General features: G+C 38.6%; 1 protein-coding gene across 2 annotated transcripts in view; it reads left to right on the forward strand.

Annotated features, from left to right (window-relative positions):
• The window catches only part of RELN (reelin), a 499,645-nt gene that overhangs the window by 123,038 nt on the left and 355,874 nt on the right, over positions 1 to 20,733 (forward strand). For both annotated transcript variants that reach the window (XM_073898696.1, XM_025873239.2), the window contains exon 3: positions 20,116 to 20,251. In XM_073898696.1, coding sequence (XP_073754797.1) covers positions 20,116 to 20,251 — 136 coding nt within the window. The remainder of the gene's footprint in view (positions 1 to 20,115; positions 20,252 to 20,733) is intronic.

Raw genomic sequence — 20,733 nt, forward strand, 5'->3', positions numbered from 1 at the left:
ATAATCTGATAATTTCTATCATCTTCCCTTTTTCTGTCTACCCATTCAAATGATCAGTTTTGTTTGTTTTTAACACTTCCAGTTTTAAAGCTAAAAGGATCAAATATTGCTACTGGCCCACAGTCATGAACACTTGAAATACAGAATTGAGGTCTTCTATCTCTAGTGTTCTATTTATGTGTCATGGAGGCAAGCCTGGGCTTGATCTTCAGTATGTGTAATAAAGGGTATGTGGTTTCTTTCTGTAGGGGTAGTATTCATTTCTAAGGCCAGTTGGACATGATAAGATCAATTAATTAGTAACATTGCTATAATAAAGAATAAAAGCTACTGGAGCACCATTGCTACATTGTTGGAGTGTCTTTGTGGTTTTTTTTTTATTTTTTTATTGTTATGTTAATCACCATATATTACATCATTAGTTTTTGGTGCAGTGTTCCATGATTCATTGTTTTTTCATAACACCCAGTGCTCCATGCAGAACGTGCCGTCCTCAATACCCATCACCAGGCTAACCCATCCCCCTCCCCCCTCCCCTCTAGAACCCTCAGTTTGTTTTTCAGAGTCCATCATCTCTCATGGTTCGTCTCCCCCTCTGACATACTCCCCTTTTCTTCCTCTCCTGTTATCTTCTTCTTTTTCTTTTTTCTTAAAATATGTTGCGTTATTTGTTTCAGAAGTACAGATCTGTGATTCAACAGTCTTGCACAATTCACAGCGCTCACCGTAGCACATACCCTCCACAATGTCTATCACCCAGCCACCCCATCCCTCCCACCCCCAACCACTCCAGTAACATGGAGTGTCTTTGTGTTTTATGTGTTAAAGCAATGGGTAATCAAGGTGATGCAATAAGGATGTATAGGAGGGGTTACGCTAATGGCAGTGCTGGTGCAGGTCAGAAAGCTGTGAATAACTTAAGTATAGTCAAATACTGTATTTTTTCATGATGTTTAGGATTTGTAACTATATACTTAAAAACAGAAATTAAAAAAAACCCTCCATTACCTCCCCGAAAAAGATCTTATTTCTGAATATCTCTACTCCCAGCCCCCATTATAAGCCATCGAAGTATTTGGTTTGGTTACTCAAATTGTATAATGTTATATTTATTAGGAATGCAATTACCATGTTAAAGGTGAACAGACAGCTATTGAATTATAGTAGCTAACATTTATTGAATACCATGTGCCAGGTACTGTTCTAAGAGTGTTGCTTATATTAACTCATTTAATCCTCCCAACAATTCTAAATATCAGGTGAGGGAGTGGAGGCTGAGAGAGTTTAAGTTGGCCAAGGTCACACAGCTATTTAACGGCAGAGGCGGGATTTGAACTTAGTGTGCCTTCTGCCAGTCCTGTTGTACTTAACTATGACACCGTGTTGCATCCTATAGAGAGTATTTAAATGTAAAGTAGACGTGATCTATGTATTCTAAATGCCATAGTTAACTCCTGGTAGCCTGGAAGGGGATTTAAAGATTTCCAAAGAGACTGCTCAACAGGGTAGTTGTGTAAAACATTTACGATGTTGTAAATGACGTAGAAATATCAGTGAAGTCCTAACTAGAGATAAATGTAGAGATTTAACCCAAAACCTCTGCAGAGCCTTAAAGATGTGGCTTTTCCCCCAGCCTCCTTCCCTGGTGACTTGTTTTCCTGGAGTAGAACGACTGATTAGCATATTTTATTTCTGCGGTTAATGCTAAGCTTGTTTGCCACGACTGGATTTGCCTGATTGGTGGCGTTTAGTACAGAGCTTGGCAGTTCTCAATGGAGCTCTTAGATGTCAGCTATAAATCATCTGCTCAGCCTCCCTGACTGGGAGCTCCGTCCCTCCCACCTGGTGCACTGGGCACAGGCATCCACACACTTGCCATATGCGGGCAGAATCACGCTCAGCCTCTGGGGGCAGCGCTGCAAATTAGAAGGTGAATTCATAGCGCTCTGGGCAGGCCCTTACGTGTGCAAATCCTGTTCCTTGTAATTGGAATTGTGTTTGTAAATCCCTATACACCCAGGTGAGACTGTATTACACCCCTCTACATTGGATGGAAAGGAAAAGACAATCTGCTTTAAAGATGCCAATTTAACTTCCTCTAAAAACTGGACAGTATGGGTGGGCTTTTTGCAGTCATTGTCTCATGAAATGCAATCACAGTCTTTCATGGAGTATTCCTTATTTCTCAAAAACTTTTTTTGTAAACTCTACATTCAACGATAGTTTAATTAGTGGTATTTCCCAGCTTTGCAGTCAGTCTTTAGAGAGAGATCTTGTTGTCACCTCTTGTGACATCTTTATAAGGAGGTATATTATTATAATGTAAGCTTAACCTTTCCATGGCTCTTATCAGTAACATATGTTAGGGTGTGGTAGTGTAGTTAATTGAGTTGGCAAATATACTAGGATAGTTTTTACTAATAACTTTGTTAAGTATGATGGCTTTATCCTTTTGAAGGTCTCTGATGACAAATTTAGTGATCATTTTACTGTAACTGTTTATTTGTTCTTTCAGGGTTTATGTTGGCCAGTGATTTTCATTGTTAAAAAAGTATGGGTGACAATGGGTTACCTCTTTTTATTTATTTTTTTAAATTTTTTATTGTTATGTTAATCACCATACATTACATCATTAGTTTTTGATGTAGTGTTCCATGATTCATTGTTTGTGCATAACACCCAGTGTTTCACGCAGAACGTGCCCTCTTTAATACCCATCACCAGGCTAACTCATCCCCTCCCCCCGCCTAGAACCCTCAGTTTGTTTTTCAGAGTCCATCGTCTTTCATGGTTCGTCTCCCCCTCTGATTTACTCCCCTTCAATCTTCCCCTCCTGCTATCATCTTCTTTTTTTTTTCCTTAACATATATTGCATTATTTGTTTCAGAGGTACAGATCTGTGATTCAACAGTCTTGCACAATTCATAGCACTCACCATAGCACATACCCTCCCCAATGTCTATCACCCAGCCACCCCATCCCTCCCACACCCCCACCACTCCAGCAACCCTCAGTTTGTTTCCTGAGGCTAAAAATTCCTCATATCCGTGAGGTCATATGATACATGTCTTTCTCTGACTTATTTCACTCAGCGTAACACCCTCCAGTTCCATCCACATCGTTGCAAATGGCAAGATCTCATTCCTTTTGATGGCTGCATAATATTCCATTGTGTATATATACCACATCTTCTTTATCCATTCATCTGTCGATGGACATTTTGGGTCTTTCCACAGTTTGGCTATTGTGGACATTGCTGCTATAAACATCGGGGTGCACGTACCCCTTCGGATCCCTACATTTGTATCTTTGGGGTAAATACCCAGTAGTGCAATTGCTGGATCGTATGGTAGCTCTATTTTCAACTGTTTGAGAAACCTCCATACTGTTTTCCAGAGGGGTTGCACCAGCTTGCATTCCCACCAACAGTGTAGGAGGGTTCCCCTTTCTCCGCGTCCCCGCCAACATCTGTCGTTTCCTGACTTGTTAATTTTAGCCATTCTGACGGGTGTGAGGTGGTATCTCATTGAGGTTTTGATTTGGAGTTCCCTGATGCTGAGCAATGTTGAGCACCTTTTCATGTGTCTGTTGGCCATATGGATGTCTTCTTTGGAAAAATGTCTGTTCGTGTCTTCTGCCCACTTCTTGATTGGATTATTTGTTCTTTGGGTGTTGAGTTTGATAAGTTCTTTATAGATTTTGGATACTAGCCCTTTATCTGATGTGTCATTTGCAAATATTTTCTCCCATTCTGTCGGTTGTCTTTTGGTTTTGTGGACGGTTTCTTTTGCTGTGCAAAAGCTTTTTATCTTGATGAAATCCCAATAGATCATTTTTGCCCTTGCTTCCCTTGCCTTTGGCGATGTTTCTAGGAAGAAGTTGCTGTGGCTGAGGTCGAAGAGGTTGCTGCCTGTGGTCTCCTTTAGGATTTGGATGGACTCCTGTCTCACGTTTAGGTCTTTCAACCATTTGGAGTCTATTTTTGTGTGTGGTGTAAGGAAATGATCCAGTTTCATTCTTCTGCATGTGGCTGTCCAATTTTCCCAACACCATTTGTTGAAGAGACTGCCTTTTTTCCGTTGGACATTCTTTCCTGCTTTGTCGAAGATGAGTTGACCATAGAGTTGAGGGTCCATTTCTGGGCTCTCTGTTCTGTTCCATTGATCGATGTGTCTGTTTTTGTGCCAGTACCATACTGTCTTGATGATGACAGCTTTGTAATAGAGCTGGAAGTCCGGAATTGTGATGCCGCCAGCTTTGCGTTTCTTTTTCAAGATTCCTCTGGCTATTCGGGGTCTCTTCTGGTTCCATACAAATTTTAGCATTATTTGTTCCATTTCTTTGAAAAAAATGGATGGTATTTTGATGGGAATTGCATCGAATGTGTAGATTGCTCTAGGTAGCATTGACATCTTCACAATGTTTGTTTTTCCAATCCATGAGCGTGGAACGTTTTTCCATTTCTTTGTGTATTCCTCAATTTCTTTCATGAGTATTTTATAGTTTTTTGAGTACAGATCCTTTGCCTCTTTGGTTAAATTTATTCCTTAGGTATCTTATGGTTTTGGGTGCAATTGTAAGTGGGATCGACTCCTTAATTTCTCTCTCTTCTGTCTTGTTGGTGTATAGGAGTGCCAATGATTTCTGTGCATTGATTTTATATCCTGCCACTTTAGGGTTACCTCTTTTTAAAGGTACATATTACTTTCAAAAGTCTTGTGGACTCCTGCATGCAATTTCTAAATGCAAAGCTAGAATTTTTTCTAGGACTTTTTGTCAATTTATTTAGTTGTTTTTTGTGTTTTTGTTTTGTAAATTCTCTCTCCCCCTCCTGCTGCCCATTCTTCTAATGAACTCCGCCATGATTTTATGTGGTATTAGTTACCATATACTTTGTATTTTAGGCAAGTTTGAATTATAAATCAATATTTAGAAAATGAGTTACTTTTCTTTGATAGCAATTTTAATAAATCATAACCTTTCTGCCTAACACTGAGTTACAGAATACCATCCATGCTTTCATAATCACTAACATGTTTTTCTGAGTGAGAACGCTGTAGCTCCTCATGATTCTCTTCATTTCCTTGAGGCACATTATGGGTTAATAAGTGGGTTAGGGCGCCTGGGTGGCTCAGTTGGTTGGGCAACTGCCTTCGGCTCAGGTCATTATCCTGGAGTCCCGGGATCGATTCCCGCATCGGGCTCCTTACTCAGCAGGGAGTCTGCTACTCCCTCTGACCCTCTTCCCTCTTGTGCTCTCTATCTCTCATTCTCTCTCTCTCAAATAAATAAATAAAATCTTAAAAAAAAAATTGGGTTAAATTTCTCCCCAGAAAAGATATGTTGAAGTCCTAAACCCTCAATACCACAGAAGGTGACTTTATATGGAAATAGGTTCATTGCACATATAATTAAGTGAAGATGAAATCATACTGGAGTAGGGTGGGTTCCTAATCCAGTATGACTGGTGTTCTTATAAGTCAAGCATGGGAAGACACAGAGACACAGAGAGAATGCCATGTGAGGTAGGAAGGTTGGAATGATGTTCCTATAAGCCAAAGAATGCCTGGGACTACCAGAAGCTAGGGGAAAAGCATGGAACAGATTCTCCCTCACAGCCTTCAGAAAGAACTCGCGTGCTGACACCTTGATTTTGGACTTTTAGTCTCCAAAGTGTAAGACAGTAATATCCTGTTGTTTTCAGCCATCCAGTTTGTGATACTTTGTTATAGCAGCCCTAGCACCATAATATGAAGCATGAAACAATGAAATCAAATCAAAAAGCTTTTTCCTAACACTGGAATTCCAACCCTTTTCATGCCTTGCCTGGTCTCTTGTGTTAATTTTCCAGGCACTGTCCTTGATGTTCTTTGGTTTGTATCCATACATTTTATACACCACTATCATGTTTATATTTCTTTCTGTGTATAAACAGTTCTGGGAATCACTCCCCATTGTGCCTGCAGCAGTACCAATTCTTGACTGAGGTATCCAGCATCTTTCTATCCTGGCCCCCCTCAATTGCCTTTTCCCCTCCTTCCTCCCTGGGCCTGCTGTGCATATTACTGTATCCCAGCCACTCTTACTTCCTCTTAGTTGTCTCAGTGTGACCAGTACTCTTCCACTTTGAGAATGCTGTTCCTTTTGAAAAAACAAAAAACAAAAAAACCCAAGAGGATTTTATTTCCCTTTCAAAACCAACAATGTCTCAAACATTGCTGTAATGGCTGATTCTCTGTCCTAAGGAGATGCATTTGCTATCTCTTTGGGCTCACAAAATAATGTAGGCTTCTTTTATGATACTTAGAGTAATTTGCTTTTGATTATCAGTATCTTTGCATGAGTTTTCCATTGTATTAAGCCCTCATGGCATCTTTAATGCTTGTTGGCAGAAATCTGGCATCCTCATGCTAGATCATAATTCTATAGCAGACCCAGAAACATACTGCCAATTGCGCGCTTCTGCTGGGCTCCTCCTGGCATGTTCCCCTTCATTCCCTTGAAGAATACAACAATGGACTCAGATCAAAGCCTTTTCTCTTCTTATTCTCATCACTGTTGTTATCTCCTGACTGACCACAGGAGGATAAGATAAAAATTTGACAGTTCTCTTGTCTCAGAAAGTCACAAGGGAGATGATTTTTTCACACCAAATCTCTTAATCTCTTACGTTCCTCTCTGACCTGGTGAAGTCTCTGAACCAAATATAGAATTGTTCTATTAGTAAAATTTTTGAGCATACATGTATAATTAAATATTTGTCTATTTATTTACTTTTAATTTATAAGTTCAATACATATATTCCTGTACTTACATACTTTGTATATTATAGGACATATAAATTTGACGGTAAAATATAGAAGTTCTAATATTTTCTTCCCAACTATAGAAATATGTAAATGAATTCTTTAAAAAATATTTGGGTTGTCTTTTCAATTAGAAACTGTAGGTAAAATAATTTCAAATCTAAAATTAAATTTCTTTCGGGGCACCTCGGTGACTCAATCAGTTCAGTGTCTGACTCTTGATTTCAGCTTAGGTCATGATCTCAGGGTCATGAGGTTGAGCCCTGCATGCAAGGACACCAGAGTTCACTGTGACTAATGATGCCACCTCAAGAAAGTCATAGACAACAGAATTTGAGAGATGTAAGAAGATGGGGCACTCAGTTGGTTAAGCATCCAACTCTTGATTTCAGCTCAAATCATGATCTCAGAGTTTTGAGATTGAGCCCTGCACATTGGGCTCTGCACTGGGCATGGAGGCTGCTTAAGATTCTCTCTCTCCCTCTGCCTCTGCCATCCCCACCCAGGTGCTCACACTCATAAATAAATAAATAAATGTAGTATACATCATATTTTCCTGTGATTTGTGTTTTCAAATGTATTGATATTTTATCTATTTATATCATGATATAGATAAACTGCTTGCAATAATTATATTATACATGTTTAAACTGTATTTTTTGTATTGTATGTGATTCAACATTTTTAAATTTATTAATTTTATAAGAAAATGAAGTTATTGAATGCAGTGCCTTTACCAGAAAAAAAAATCATTGATTTTGTAAGTCACTGGGGCCATGGATAGAAATTTAGGGATCCCAAAAAGAAGTGTTAGTGATGTTGTAATAGCCAACATTTATGTATATATTTATTTTATGCTGGGCATAGTTCTAGGCACTTTACATACATTAACTGTGTAACCCAGTGGTGCAGGTACTATTGTTTTTTGTGTTTGTTGTTGTTGTTGTTGTTTTGGGGGTTACTATTGTTTTCCATATTTCACATATGAGGAAATTTCACGCTCATCACAATTTTCCTTTGCTGTAAAATAAACAGATTGTTGTTCTTTTTGAGAGTAGGAAATGTCATGGGGAAGAGGAAAGCCGACTTTGAAGTCTGTTCATCCATTTAGCAAACAATTATTGAGCGATGCTGTGAAAATCAATAGGATCAAATCACTTCTCTTAAGAAATTTATAATCTAGTAAAGGAAATAGAAATAAATGAACTGTGATAAGAGTTATTATATTAAAAGGATGTATTAATCAGGGAAATTTAGTTTTGCTGTGGGAAGAAATTAACCCCCAAATTGCAGCTTAATTCAACAGCTTTATATAAGACTGTTGAATTAAGAGTCTCTTTAGGGTAGTTGCACTCCAGGCAGGGACTCAGCAATCTAAGGTATTTCCATATTGTGACTATGCTATCTCAGTGTGTGGCTTCTTTTGCCATCAAGGCAAGGGAATACAGGAACCTAGAGAACTCACTCTATTCTGTTTTTCAACTAGGAAATAGTATACTTCATTTCTGCTTGTATTCCATTGGTCAAAATTATTCACACAGCCCTTTTGAACTACAGAGAGGCTACAAATGTGGGGGAGCCTATGACTATTTGGTAAATAATAAATGCCTTGGCTAAAAGGTATGTCTAGTTAACTGGAGAAGAAGAGAGTTGGGCAAGAGTTTGTATTCTACTGGAAGTAGATTGGAAAGTGGCAGGAAAAGTCATGAAGTCATTATAGAGGCTGGTGAAGGTAATTGAGAAACACAAAACATCAGGTTCTGGGAAGGAGCTGGAGGAAGTCTCTTCAGTACCACGGAGAGCTCCTGTCATTTAAATGACTATTAACACATAATGCCAATAGAAACGCCTTTATTCAGCAGTATTTCATTCCATAAACATCTGTTATGTGCCTATCATAGATTTGGTGAATAAAAAATTCATAACACATAATTAACAGTCTAATGAGGAAGACAGATAACTCTTTGTAAAGCAATGAGTAGGTTCAATAACAGAACTATTCTCTGGGTATTATAAGAGCAGGAGATGTTCCTAATGTTAACCTGGGATACAGGAAGAAGCTGTACAGGAAAATTTCATGGAGGTGATGATTTATGATCGCATATGTGTATTAAGTGATGAGTAAGGGTTTAGCCAAGTGAGAGGAAGAAAGGGTACTTAGGCCAGGGGTCAGCAAACTTTTTCTGTAAGTGGCCAGATAGTAAATATTTTAGGCTTTTTAGGTCATAATAGTAAGTCTCTATTGCATATTTTTCTTTTTGTTTTACAACTTTTTAAAAATATAAACGCTCATTCTTAGCTCAGTGGTAATACATACACAGGCCATGGCCCAGATTTGACCCATGGGCCAATAGGTTGCTGACCTCCAGTCTAGGCAGAGAGAACAAGAACAAAACTAGAGGTGTGTGCATATAGCTGTATACAGTTTGGTCCTGATGGAGTGGGAAGTTTGAATAAGGGTCATGATAAATAAGTGCAGAGAAATAGGGGGGAGAGAATGTCATGTTGAGGAACTTAGGCTTACTTCAAATAAGGGTCATGATAAGTGAGTGCAGAGAAATAGGGGGGAGAGAATGTCATGTTGACGAACTTAGGCTTACTTCAAATAAGGGTCATGATAAGTGAGTGCAGAGAAATAGGGGGGAGAGAATGTCATGTTGAGGAACTTAGGCTTACTTCTATAAGTGTGGATTGACATTGAAGGATTTAAATCAGTGGAATGATAAAATCAGATTTGCATTTTAGAAAGATATATGTATTGAGAATTAGCCTGAGGGAGCAAAACTGAACTAAAAAAGACCAATTAGGGAGGTGTTGGTACTGGTCAAAAAAGAGATAATGAAAGCCTGAAATAAGGCCATAGTAGGAAGGTTAGGCAAGAGGGGGCAGAGTTGAGAAAATTTTAAGGTAACATCAGAAGGACTTCCTGATTGATTGGGGTGGGGGAGAGGTCAGTAATAACTCCAAGACTAGATAGATAGTGTTCTTTAACTGATATAATAAATATGCTAACTCATTCTTCTTTTAGCAGGAACTCTGATTGTTAAAAGGATGTCTGCCATTTGTTGCAGATTTATACCATCTGGAGTCAGAAAGCAGAGGCACATTATGTGTTCTGATGTGACTCCCTGGGAAATCTGTTAGGCTTCCAGGAAGGGCACGGGGAGCCTTTGTTCCTTTCTATCAAATAGATTCACTGGTGTAAACAATATCTTTCCTCAAGATAAGGAATAAGGAAGTCAATGTACAGGTTCGTGGACATAGTCCTAAAAATCATGGTTGTTTAAAGCTATCAGTTATTTTAGCTATTTTGGGATCAGAAAAATCAGAACTTCATAGAGTCTGAACTTGCTCTCTGTAGTAGACATACACCATCTCTGGTTATCCAACATTTTTATAAAGCTTCCCACATTGTGAGTACCACCATTCCAAAACAGAATTACCACACTTCCTTTCTAGGGATGAAGGCCTGTAACTTAGTTTCCTCCTGTCATCTAGACCAGCCCTCATGGGACTTGGATACAGAAAACTACCTTATGAGCTGGGGGCTGAACATGGGTTTATCCATATTCAATCAGGTGCAGTCATGGAAAGTTCTCATATTTTTTTTTTTTTTGGTATAGCCAAGGTGAATGTTCTGTTATTTTAGTCCAGATATGGTTGATGTCAAGGAGTGGGTGGTGTCAGCTATTATTTTATGTTGGACCGGTCCTGTGGACTTCACTCCTTGCTCTGCAGCATCTAGGTTTATTTCTGTATATCTCCCAGGGAAGCTGCCTCATCTCACTCAAAATTCCTTTAATTAGCTAGATTGTATTCTGTGGTTTGCAACTGAGAGTATCAGTAGTTACCCAGGGCTTCAGTGATATTGTATTTTATATAAAATAGAAATAACCTATGATCCAGCAATTCCACTTATAGGTAGATACCCAGAAGAATTGAAATCAGAATCTTGAAGAGATATCTGCATTTTCATGCAGCACTGTTCACAATAGCCAAGGTATGGAAGCAACCTCAATGTCCATCAATGGATGAATGGATAAAGAGTGTGGTATATACTTACAATGGAATGTACCATATGTGACAACATGGATGAACCTAGACCACAATTATGCCAAGTGAAATAAACCAGTTACAGAAGGACAAATCCTGCATGATTCTATTTATATGTGGTATCTAAAATAGTCAAACTCGGGTTGCCTGAGTGGCTCAGTTGGTTGGGTGGCTGCCTTTGGCTCAGGTCATGATCCCAGGGTCCTGGGATTGAGCCCCGCATTGGGCTCCCTGCTCCATGGGAAGCCTGCTTCTCCCTCTCCCCCTGCTTGTGTGCCCTCTCTCGCTGTGTCTCTCTCTGTCAAATAAATGGATAAAATCTTTAAAAATAAATAAATAAAATAGTCAAACTCATGGAAGCAGAGAATAGAATGGTGGTTGCCAATGGGGGCAAAGGGGAAGTGGAGAGTTGCTCTTCGATTGGTATCAGGTTTCAGTTATGCAGGATGTTTTGTTTTGTAAAGAAAGGCTTGCTGAGGCTCTTTCCAGCCTCCTACATTGGCTTGGGTTTATATCTCTGAAGCCTTTTCCTCTTTGGGTTTTTCTTGCCTGCAAATGTGTAAAATCTGACTTCCAGCCTGGAAATTGTAGTGTGAATCCAACGTACACCATGGCAAGTCAAAGGAGCAGGCACCAGGTAGGGAGGCAAAATAGAGTTCTGGACAGGTAACCAGTGTGGTGCAGTCAGTTTGGAAAGGCTAGCTGCAGACAGTAGTAATGATTACCTGCCAGCAAGCAGTGGTTAGTGGGGGAGGGGAGGTGGTATGCAGTGTTAGGAGGAGGGCAGCAGAGGTATACTTTGAACCAGTGGATCAGAGAGCTTCAGTTAGTGCAAACTTTTACATAGCTCTTTGCAAAAGTTGCTGCTCTGTCAAACTCAGTGACCACATAGACCTAAGGGTAACTGAATGGCTTTGCCCTTTAGGGGAGTGCTTTTGACCTTTAGGGGAGCGCTTTTGACCTAAAGATGTCTCACTCACATCCGTATCTCCTTCAGAGATGTGCCTACCAAGAGGACAAAGAGTATCCAATAACTATCTGATGAGAAATTAAGGTGTTTGGATGGGGTTGATGGAGGAGCACCTAAGCTTGTGTCTAGAGAAGGGGTCCTCTTCCTGCTTACTCTCAGCTGGTTTGCTCTCCATCACTGAATTTGGACAGGATTTCCTTTGGATCAGGACAGGGGTTGGTCCCAGAATTGAGGTACTTCCACGTAAGGATACAGGTAAGGAAGAAGCCAGTGCACAGTGTAAGATAGAAGATGTGATCAAGTGTCATTCACTAGCTCTGTTATCCTTGTAAGTCACTTAATTCTCCTTGGCCTCCAAAATGGGAATGATAATATTTAACACATATAGTGCTAACTATGTGCTCTATACTCATTTAGTCTTCGTGACCACCCTATTACTATCATCTCCATTTTCCTGGAGAGGAAACTGAGGAACAGAGTTTTTGAGTAACCTGCCCAAGATTCCATAGCTCCTTGGTGGTGGAACAAGGATCTGAACCCAGGCAGACTGGCTCCAGGGTCTGTGCTCTCAACCCTTCCAGACTACTGTCCCTCCAGTACTAGTAAGGCAATAATAGGGCTAAAACCCCGGGCACAGAGAAGACATTTGGTAAATGGCAGAGCTGGGAGAAGACCAGAGAGGGAGGGCAACAGCAGTAATTCTCATCTTTGTAACGGCAATGAGTGAGGAAAGAATCGGGTTGACTAGGAAGAGCATCTTTTTGGGTAACTGACAAGAGGGGTGGAAATAGCATGAATCCTCATATGTTTTCTAACTTATGCCCATAGACATACAATTTCAGAATGATCTTAAAAGGTTTTAGTGCTTTTTTGCTTCTAGACTTAAACCTGAAACCAAATGCCTTTAAATCAATGTTTTAAAAATTACACATACCCAGTGTATATATGTGAGCATGTGTGCACGGACTATTCGTTATCTAGTAGCAATACTTGAGAGCTGTTCTTTTCATATCCATTTTCATCAGGCTGGTGCTTTACAGATAAGCTGCAATAAGGATGTTTTCAGAAAGTTCTGTGATTACTTTTCAGCCTGTAAAATCGTGTTTAGCTTTGTTGAAATGTTTGAGTACATTGACCTAGCGAAGAAGGCAAATAAAAGACAAGTCAGATTTTGTAAGTAAACATTTATTCGTATTTAAATCAAATGAAAAAATTTAAAAAATGACTAAGAGGAACTGTATAATTCATTTTCCCTGTTCACTTACAATATAACACTAACTTTCCAAACCAGATTTGCAGAAGGGTCTATTTTTTTTTAAAGATTTATTTATTTATTTATTTATTGAGAGAGAGAGAGAATGGTAGAGAGAGAGCATGAGAGGAGAGAAGGTCAGAGGGAGAAGCAGACTCCCCGCTGAGCAGGGAGCCCGATGCGGGACTCGATCCTGGGATTCCAGGATCGTGACCTGAGCTGAAGGCAGTCGCTTAACCAACTGAGCCACCCAGGTGCCCGGGTCTAATTTTTATTAAGTGATGGAAGCCTTTAGATATCCCTCTTTTTTTTAATTTTGTTTTATTATGTTATGCTAGTCACCATACAATACATCACCAGTTTTCGATGCAGTGATCCACAATTCATTGTTTTCGTACAACACCCAGTACTCCATGCAGTACATGCCCTCCTTAATACCTATCACTGGGCTAACCCATCCCCCCTTTTAAGGAAAGAGCAAATGATAAAAATACAAGGAATTAGAAATCACCTTAAATATTTGTCTTATCTTCTGCTTTTTATGTAGACATAAGTTAATAGATTACTAAAACTTCCTGATAAAACATCCTACTATAGTTTCTGAAAGTGTTTGAAATGATAAAATAGTATTTCTTTTAACGTTTCATCATTTTTATATATGAAGGCTACATTTTTCACAAACAAAAATCTGTGATACTAAGGTATTTGCCCTTTCTTTGGCAATATCTCATCCACAGATATCTTAGTGCTTGAAATACATGAAAAATAAACTAGGGCAAGTTTCTACCCACTTTCACACTAACCATGGCAAATCACACACTAAACAGATTTGAGTAGTCCACGTCTTTAATCTACAAAATATAGAATAAACCCAAGATGAATGTGTAACTTTCCCACTACATTGGTTATTTTGGGTAATAAAGTCTTCAGTGTGCTTCTTGGAAGTGAATGGCCTACATTTTTATGAGAATATGTGCATTTTGTTTTAGAGATAGGGGAAATTATAGAAATTTTAGTTACAGTTCTGAAGATCCAAGGTGCGCACATTAAAAGCATAGAAAAGTATTCCTGTGGGAAAATAGAGTTCATACAAGGTTTAGTCACAAACTTAAAATAACTGAAGACTTGTCAAGGAAAATGACATCCCAGAAGGCAAAGAAATGTGTATCACTCTCTTAAAAGGAATCATGGAAGCAACTTTAGAACAATTAAAGATACCATGAGCCTAATCTTGCAGAATTATAATGTGGATAAAGGAAACTCTGGTACAGATTTATATCCTTTAACTGCAGAGATCATTAAGAAGACAAATATTGATATTTTTAAACTAGATATCCAGTGGTTTGAATGACTTAATGAATTTAAAACACCCATACTATGTCAAAGAGTAATATTGACTCTTTCTAATATAGAAATTATAGCTAGATGGTGAATATTCTATTTTTCAGGTATATATATACACAATATTCAAAAGGAAAATATGTTTATAACATGGATGCTTTAAACTCTTGCTAGACAAGTTATCCATCTTGTAGCACTTCAGAGTTTGAAATTAGACTTTATTTGCCCAAAGTTAGATCAGGAGAGCCATACTTCTTGAAATGCTTATTTTCTTTCATAGTCCATAATATACTTGGAAAAGTATAGCTTTTTTCGTTGAGGAAGAAGTTCTACATGAACACTTTTGTACGAGAGTTTACACATAACCACAACAATGAAAATAAAATCTTTATTTAATTACTATGGTACAGACATGTACATATAATAAGTATATATCGCCTTGAGATACATGTAATTAAATTCTATTATCCGATTTTCCCCTTTCCAAGTAATATTAAAAACTAGGGGCGCCTGGGTGGCTCAGTCATTAAGCGTCTGCCTTCGGCTCAGGTCATGATCCCAGGGTCCTGGGATCGAGCCCCGCATCGGGCTCCCTGCTCCGCGGGAAGCCTGCTTCTCCCTCTCCCACTCCCCCTGCTTGTGTTCCCTCTCTCGCTGTCTCTCTCTCTGTCAAATAAATAAAAATTTAAAAAAATAGTAATATTAAAAACTCAATATGTATCCTATTATCGAGCACGCAGCAGGGAAAGCACCATCATAAATTTAAATTCATTATCAAATTCAAATTTCAGTTGTCCCAAAATAGGTTCCCAAATCACCTACATTAATTAGATGGATATTATATGTCTTTCATGACACAAGCCATTAAGAAGATCATTGTGGTGGAGGCAGTAAACTGTGTTTCATAGAACACTGGAAGCTGAGCCTGACTGTTCTCATTCTCATTTTATATTTGCACCTCTGCTCATTATGTCTGCCTTTGTGAGATGTCCTCCCATCTTTCTTTTATTGATTTAGATTGTACTCAGAGAGCTTTGGAACTGAAGGGGGTCTTAGTGATCATGGACCAGCAGTTTACAGATGTCAGAGCTGAAGCTTGAGAAGGGGCACTATGACAAGGTCATTCAGCTGTGTGTGGCAGAGCGAGGGGACAGTCTGTTGATTATACTCTCCTGCCTCATGTAAATAGAAACAAATGTGGGAAATCTTGGCTTTTCTCTCAAGAGTCAGCTCCAGCCTCCCTCTTCAATAGCGCCATTTCTGACTGGATAGCAAGGGCACTGGTTTGAATCCAGGCTACACTCTCCACTTTCTCTATGACCAGGAACACGTTCTTTTATCTCCATCACCTCAGGGTCCTCACAGGTAAAGTGGAGAAACTAACAGCTCCTTCCTCACAGGGTTGTTAAGAGCCTCAAATAAGTTAATATTCATGAAATGCTTACAATAGCACCAGGCCATAGTAAGTGCTCAATTAAGTATTACTATAACCATTATTATAATTGTTTCTATTAATGACTCTTCTCCTATTTAATAATTTTTCACAAATACAACTTCATTTAACACTTAACTTATTTTCTAGGTGTTTTATTTAGAATGTCAGTTTGCTCCAGTTTTCTCTTTCCAGCTCATGTTATTTCGGGTAGGGACCATGTCCTACGTTTTTTCTGTGCACCTCCACAGAGCCGAACAGAATGTTTGAGCCAAACTAGGTATTCTGTAAATACTGTTGTTTTCTGCTTGTTGATACTAAGATGAATAGATGACTAATAGTTGCAACTCTGGCCAACTTTTAGATATTTTCAAAGAAAATGCCAATTAAAATGTGGCAACCAAGATATGGAAGCAACTCAAATGTCCATCCAAAGATGATGAATGGGTAAAGAAGCTGTATATTGTATATTGTATATATGTGATAGAATGTTAGCGGCAAAAAAAGAATGAGCTCTTACAACTTGCAACAGTATGGATGGACTTAGAGGTTATAATGTTAAGTGAAATAAGTCAGACAAAGACAATTACCATATGATTCCTCTCATATATGGAATTTAAGAAAGAAAACAGACGAACAAACAAAAAAAGAGAGGGAAAAACCAGATTCTTAAATACAGAGGACAAATTGGTGGTTGCCAGAGGGCAGGTGGGTGGGGCAATGAGTGAAAAAGATAAAGGGGATTGAAAGTATACTTGTGATGAGCATGGAGTAATGTATAGAATTATCGAATCATTATATTGTATACCTGAAACTAATATAACAGTGTATGTTAATTGTACTTCAATTAAAAACAAAAAAGAAACTGTGATGGCAGTATAATATGCCAGGGCTTTTTGTTAAAAAAGCAAAGACCATTGCGCACTCCTAGTATTTGAAGGTACATAATAAGGCGCTCAGAATACGTGGTTCTAGAAGTAGTGGGTAAAGGATTGAATATTTTGCATTACTGTCAGGGCCCTGTGTAAGACACTTCTGGATACTTCCAAACTGTTCTATTGGTACCATATGGGTATTATTCTATGCCCTGAAGCCTGGACAACATCTTACTAAGACACATTTTTAATGCATGTTCTTGGCTACACATTAGCATTGCTTGGTGAGCTTCTGAAACTCCCAGTACCCAGGCTTTATCCCAAACCAGTTAACTCAGAATCTCTAGGAACCAGTATTTATCACATCTCTTCAGATGATGCCCCTGTGCAGCCTTGTTGGCAACTACCGTGGCAGATGGTTGGATTGCAAGAATGTTGTTCTGTGGCAAATTTACCCAGAGTGGGGCATGTCGTAATTACAACAATATAGCTTTTTTTATATATATAAAATATTGTGAAATAATATGCAACCCAGACATTGACTCACTTTCTAGGAGGGGTTTTGAAGAATCAGGAGATATTTGAATGTGAATCCTATTACCAAGGCTGCGAAATCCTGAAGCCTTATTTTGTTTGATTCATTTCCCTTCCCACATGATAGTGGCTGGAACTTTTGTTTTCCTTTTTGGTCAGGCTGACTCCTGCAGATGTGTCATTTTCCACATACACACACAGGATTTCTGCTTTATGCCCAACCAGAGCAGAGTGGCAAATCCTGAGTCATGGCTTGTGAGTCTCCTGCAGCACTTTGTGATTTCCTGGGTCGTCTCTTCTCCTCCCTAACCTTGTGGTTTCTCTGGCTTGATGAGTTTTGTCTCAAGACGTAGCTTAAAAAAATAAAAACTTGGATGAGAAAAAGGGCATTGTTAGGCTATGTCAAAATACAGACCTGTTTTTCTCTTTCTTTGTCCAGTATGACCTATTCTTTTATTCTAGAAGATTCTGTTTCACTGGGTAATGTAACATATGTGATACCTTTCCTATTGCTTTTAATTTTTTTAGTTAAATCATTCTTGTATTGATTCATAAAAACATTTCTTGAGTATCTGTGATGTGTCAGGCATTGTGATAGTTGCTTGGAATATAAAAATTAAAGACCTAGTCCCTCACAGGTCAAGTGCTATGATGAAGCATGTATGAACTGTTAATGATGACATGTAGAAAGGGCACCTATCCAAACATGGGGGGGGACTGTACTCATATGTATTGGATCATTTAATTCTCACAATAACTTTGGTATTTCCACTTTATAGACAAGTGGTATTTCCACTTTAAAGACAAGGGTCTCAGAGTAAGTCATTTGCCTAAGTTCACAAAGCCAGGAAGTGAATTTTTTAATTGCTCATTCCTGACAATGTTTTTATTAATATTGTTATTAATAAACTTTGTTTTTAGAGCACTTTTAGGTCACAGCAAAACTGAATGGAAAGTACAGACATTTCCCATATGCCCCCACCTCCCCCCACAACTCCCCACTATTGTCTGCCTCCTGCATTACAGTGATACATTTGTTACAACAGAGTAACCTATCCTGACACATCATTATCACTCAAAGTCCCTAGTTTACATTAGGATTCACTCTTAATGTTGTATATTCTGTGTGTTTTAACCAATATATAATGACATGTGTCCACTATTGTAGTATTAAACAGAATCGTTTCACTGCCCTAAAAAATCCTTTATGTTCTGCCTATTCATCCTTGCCTCCCTCCTAACCCCTGGCAACTGGGGATGTTTTTACTGTCTCCATAGTTTTGCCTTTTCCAGAATTTCCTATGGTTGGAATCATACAGTATGTAGCCTTTTCAGATTGACTTCTTTCATTTAGTAAAATGCATTTATTTATCCATGTCTTGTCATAATTTGGTAGCTCATGGCCTTTTGGTCCTGAATAGATACTCCATTGTTTGGATGGACCACAGTTCCATTCCATTCACTTATTGAAGGATATCTTGGTTGCTTCCAAGCTTTATGAGTAAGACTGCTATATACATCCATGTGCAGGGTTTTGTGTGGACAGAAATCTTTAATTCATTTGGGTAAATAGTATGGAGCATGATTGCTGGGTCATACAGTAAGAGTATGTTTATTTCTGTAAGAAAATGCCAAACTGTCTTTCAAAGTAGCTGTACCATTTTGTATTCTCACCAGCAATGAATAAGAGTGCTTATTTTTCCACATCCACACCAGCATTTGGTGTTGTCAGTGTTTTGCATTGTGGCTGTAATAGTTGCAAAGTGGCATTTCATTGTTGTTTTAATCTGCAATATTCTAATGATCTCTGAGGTTGAACATCTTTTTCATATACTTACTTGCCCTCTGTATATTTTTTGGTAAGGTGTCTTTTCAGGTCTTTTGCCTATTTGTTATTTTCTTATTGTTGAGTTATTTATTAATATTTTATATCAGAGGTCAACCTAAGAGAATCATCTTCTTAAAAAATAAAAAAAGCATCTCCGGATTGCTCAGCTGGGAGCTGACCTGGCACTTACAGCCAGGCTATTGTATTCTCATGTGGAATATAAACAGTTTTATAGAAGATCAACATCAGACAAGGCCACCTTGAAGCTGATGGCTTGAGCCAAAACCAAGGCACTTTGTAATCATGCCTGAACACAGACAAAAGCAAGAACATGGTGCAAATCGCAAAAATGACGATCCCCCTCTGCATGCTAACATGGCTTTTATCGATCACAACTTTAGCTTATGTCATTCCTCATGTCTCCCATATACAAGTTATTAAGGTACTCTCTGATAAAATTGACCCCACTTTCTGATAGCACCAAATCCAGAAGAAAAATCACCTATCCCTGTAACCTCCCCAGCAGAATTGGGGGGTCCCAGTACTTTCAGTACTAAAATCAGGAAACTCTCAGGACAGCTTGATCATCCTACTCTCTAAAATAACCTAACACAAGCCCAAATAGTTTAACAAGCCTTTGCTAACATCCTCACTGAGATACTTCCCAGTTCCCAATAATATTTGGTCTCATTTGCTGTAAAGACTTCCAGTAAATCCAACCTCGTTATACTATAGGTATGGTCCTGGTGGTCTTTGGTGATGGACAAAGACCATCAACATAATCAAAGGAAAGCAACTACTATAGCAATGAAATTAATAGATTAGCCCTTAACAAAAATGTTTTAAATTATTAATATCCTTCTAACAACAGGACACGGAAAATTGCATAACTTACAGGGTGGCCAAAGAACATGATGAATTTTAACATACAAGAAAAATGTCCAGAAAATATTGTTAATGCCATGATAAGAAAGACCGTGTTTTGTTGTTTTTATGACAACTTCTCTTCCTTTCTGTCTCTCAGGGATCATGTCTGACCACCAGTTTGGTAACCAGTTTATGTGCAGCGTGGTGGCCTCTCATGTGAGTCATCTGCCCACAACCAACCTCAGCTTCGTCTGGATCGCTCCACCTGTTGGCACTGGCTGCGTGAATTTCATGTAAGTACCCAAAGTGTCTGTGACCAGTAGGGAAGGCAAATATACCTCTCATGGGATGAGATGTAGGCTAAGTATTTAAATGTATTATTTTAACAGGTTTGACCTTAAAGCCACTAATTTTGGTGTCAAAAAGAGGTCAAGATCATAAAAAAAGATAACTTTAGCAGTATATTTTTGCATATATCTTTATACTTCAAGATATCTGAGTTGGATTTTAGCTGACAAAAATATACAATTGGATAAAAGTATGTGAAGAAATCAAGGCAGTAAGAAAACGAATGTTTGGAAAGTAAGATGGAAACAAATATAAAAAAATGCCATGAGGCTCCATCCATGTTTTAGAAGATCACAAATTTAGCTTTCAGCTTTCTGGCCATTAGTGCCAAGAGAGAAATGTGATCAGTTAGGTGAGTGATGGTGGTGGGAAGTCAGGGAGTCCATAGAAACTTAATGACCCTCTCCTATGCTTTCATTAAGAGGAA

Source organism: Callorhinus ursinus, unplaced genomic scaffold, assembly GCF_003265705.2.
Source record: "Callorhinus ursinus isolate GAN/ISIS: 27379988/994484 unplaced genomic scaffold, GSC_fseal_2.0 scaffold12, whole genome shotgun sequence".
Classification (NCBI taxonomy): Eukaryota; Metazoa; Chordata; class Mammalia; order Carnivora; family Otariidae; genus Callorhinus; species Callorhinus ursinus.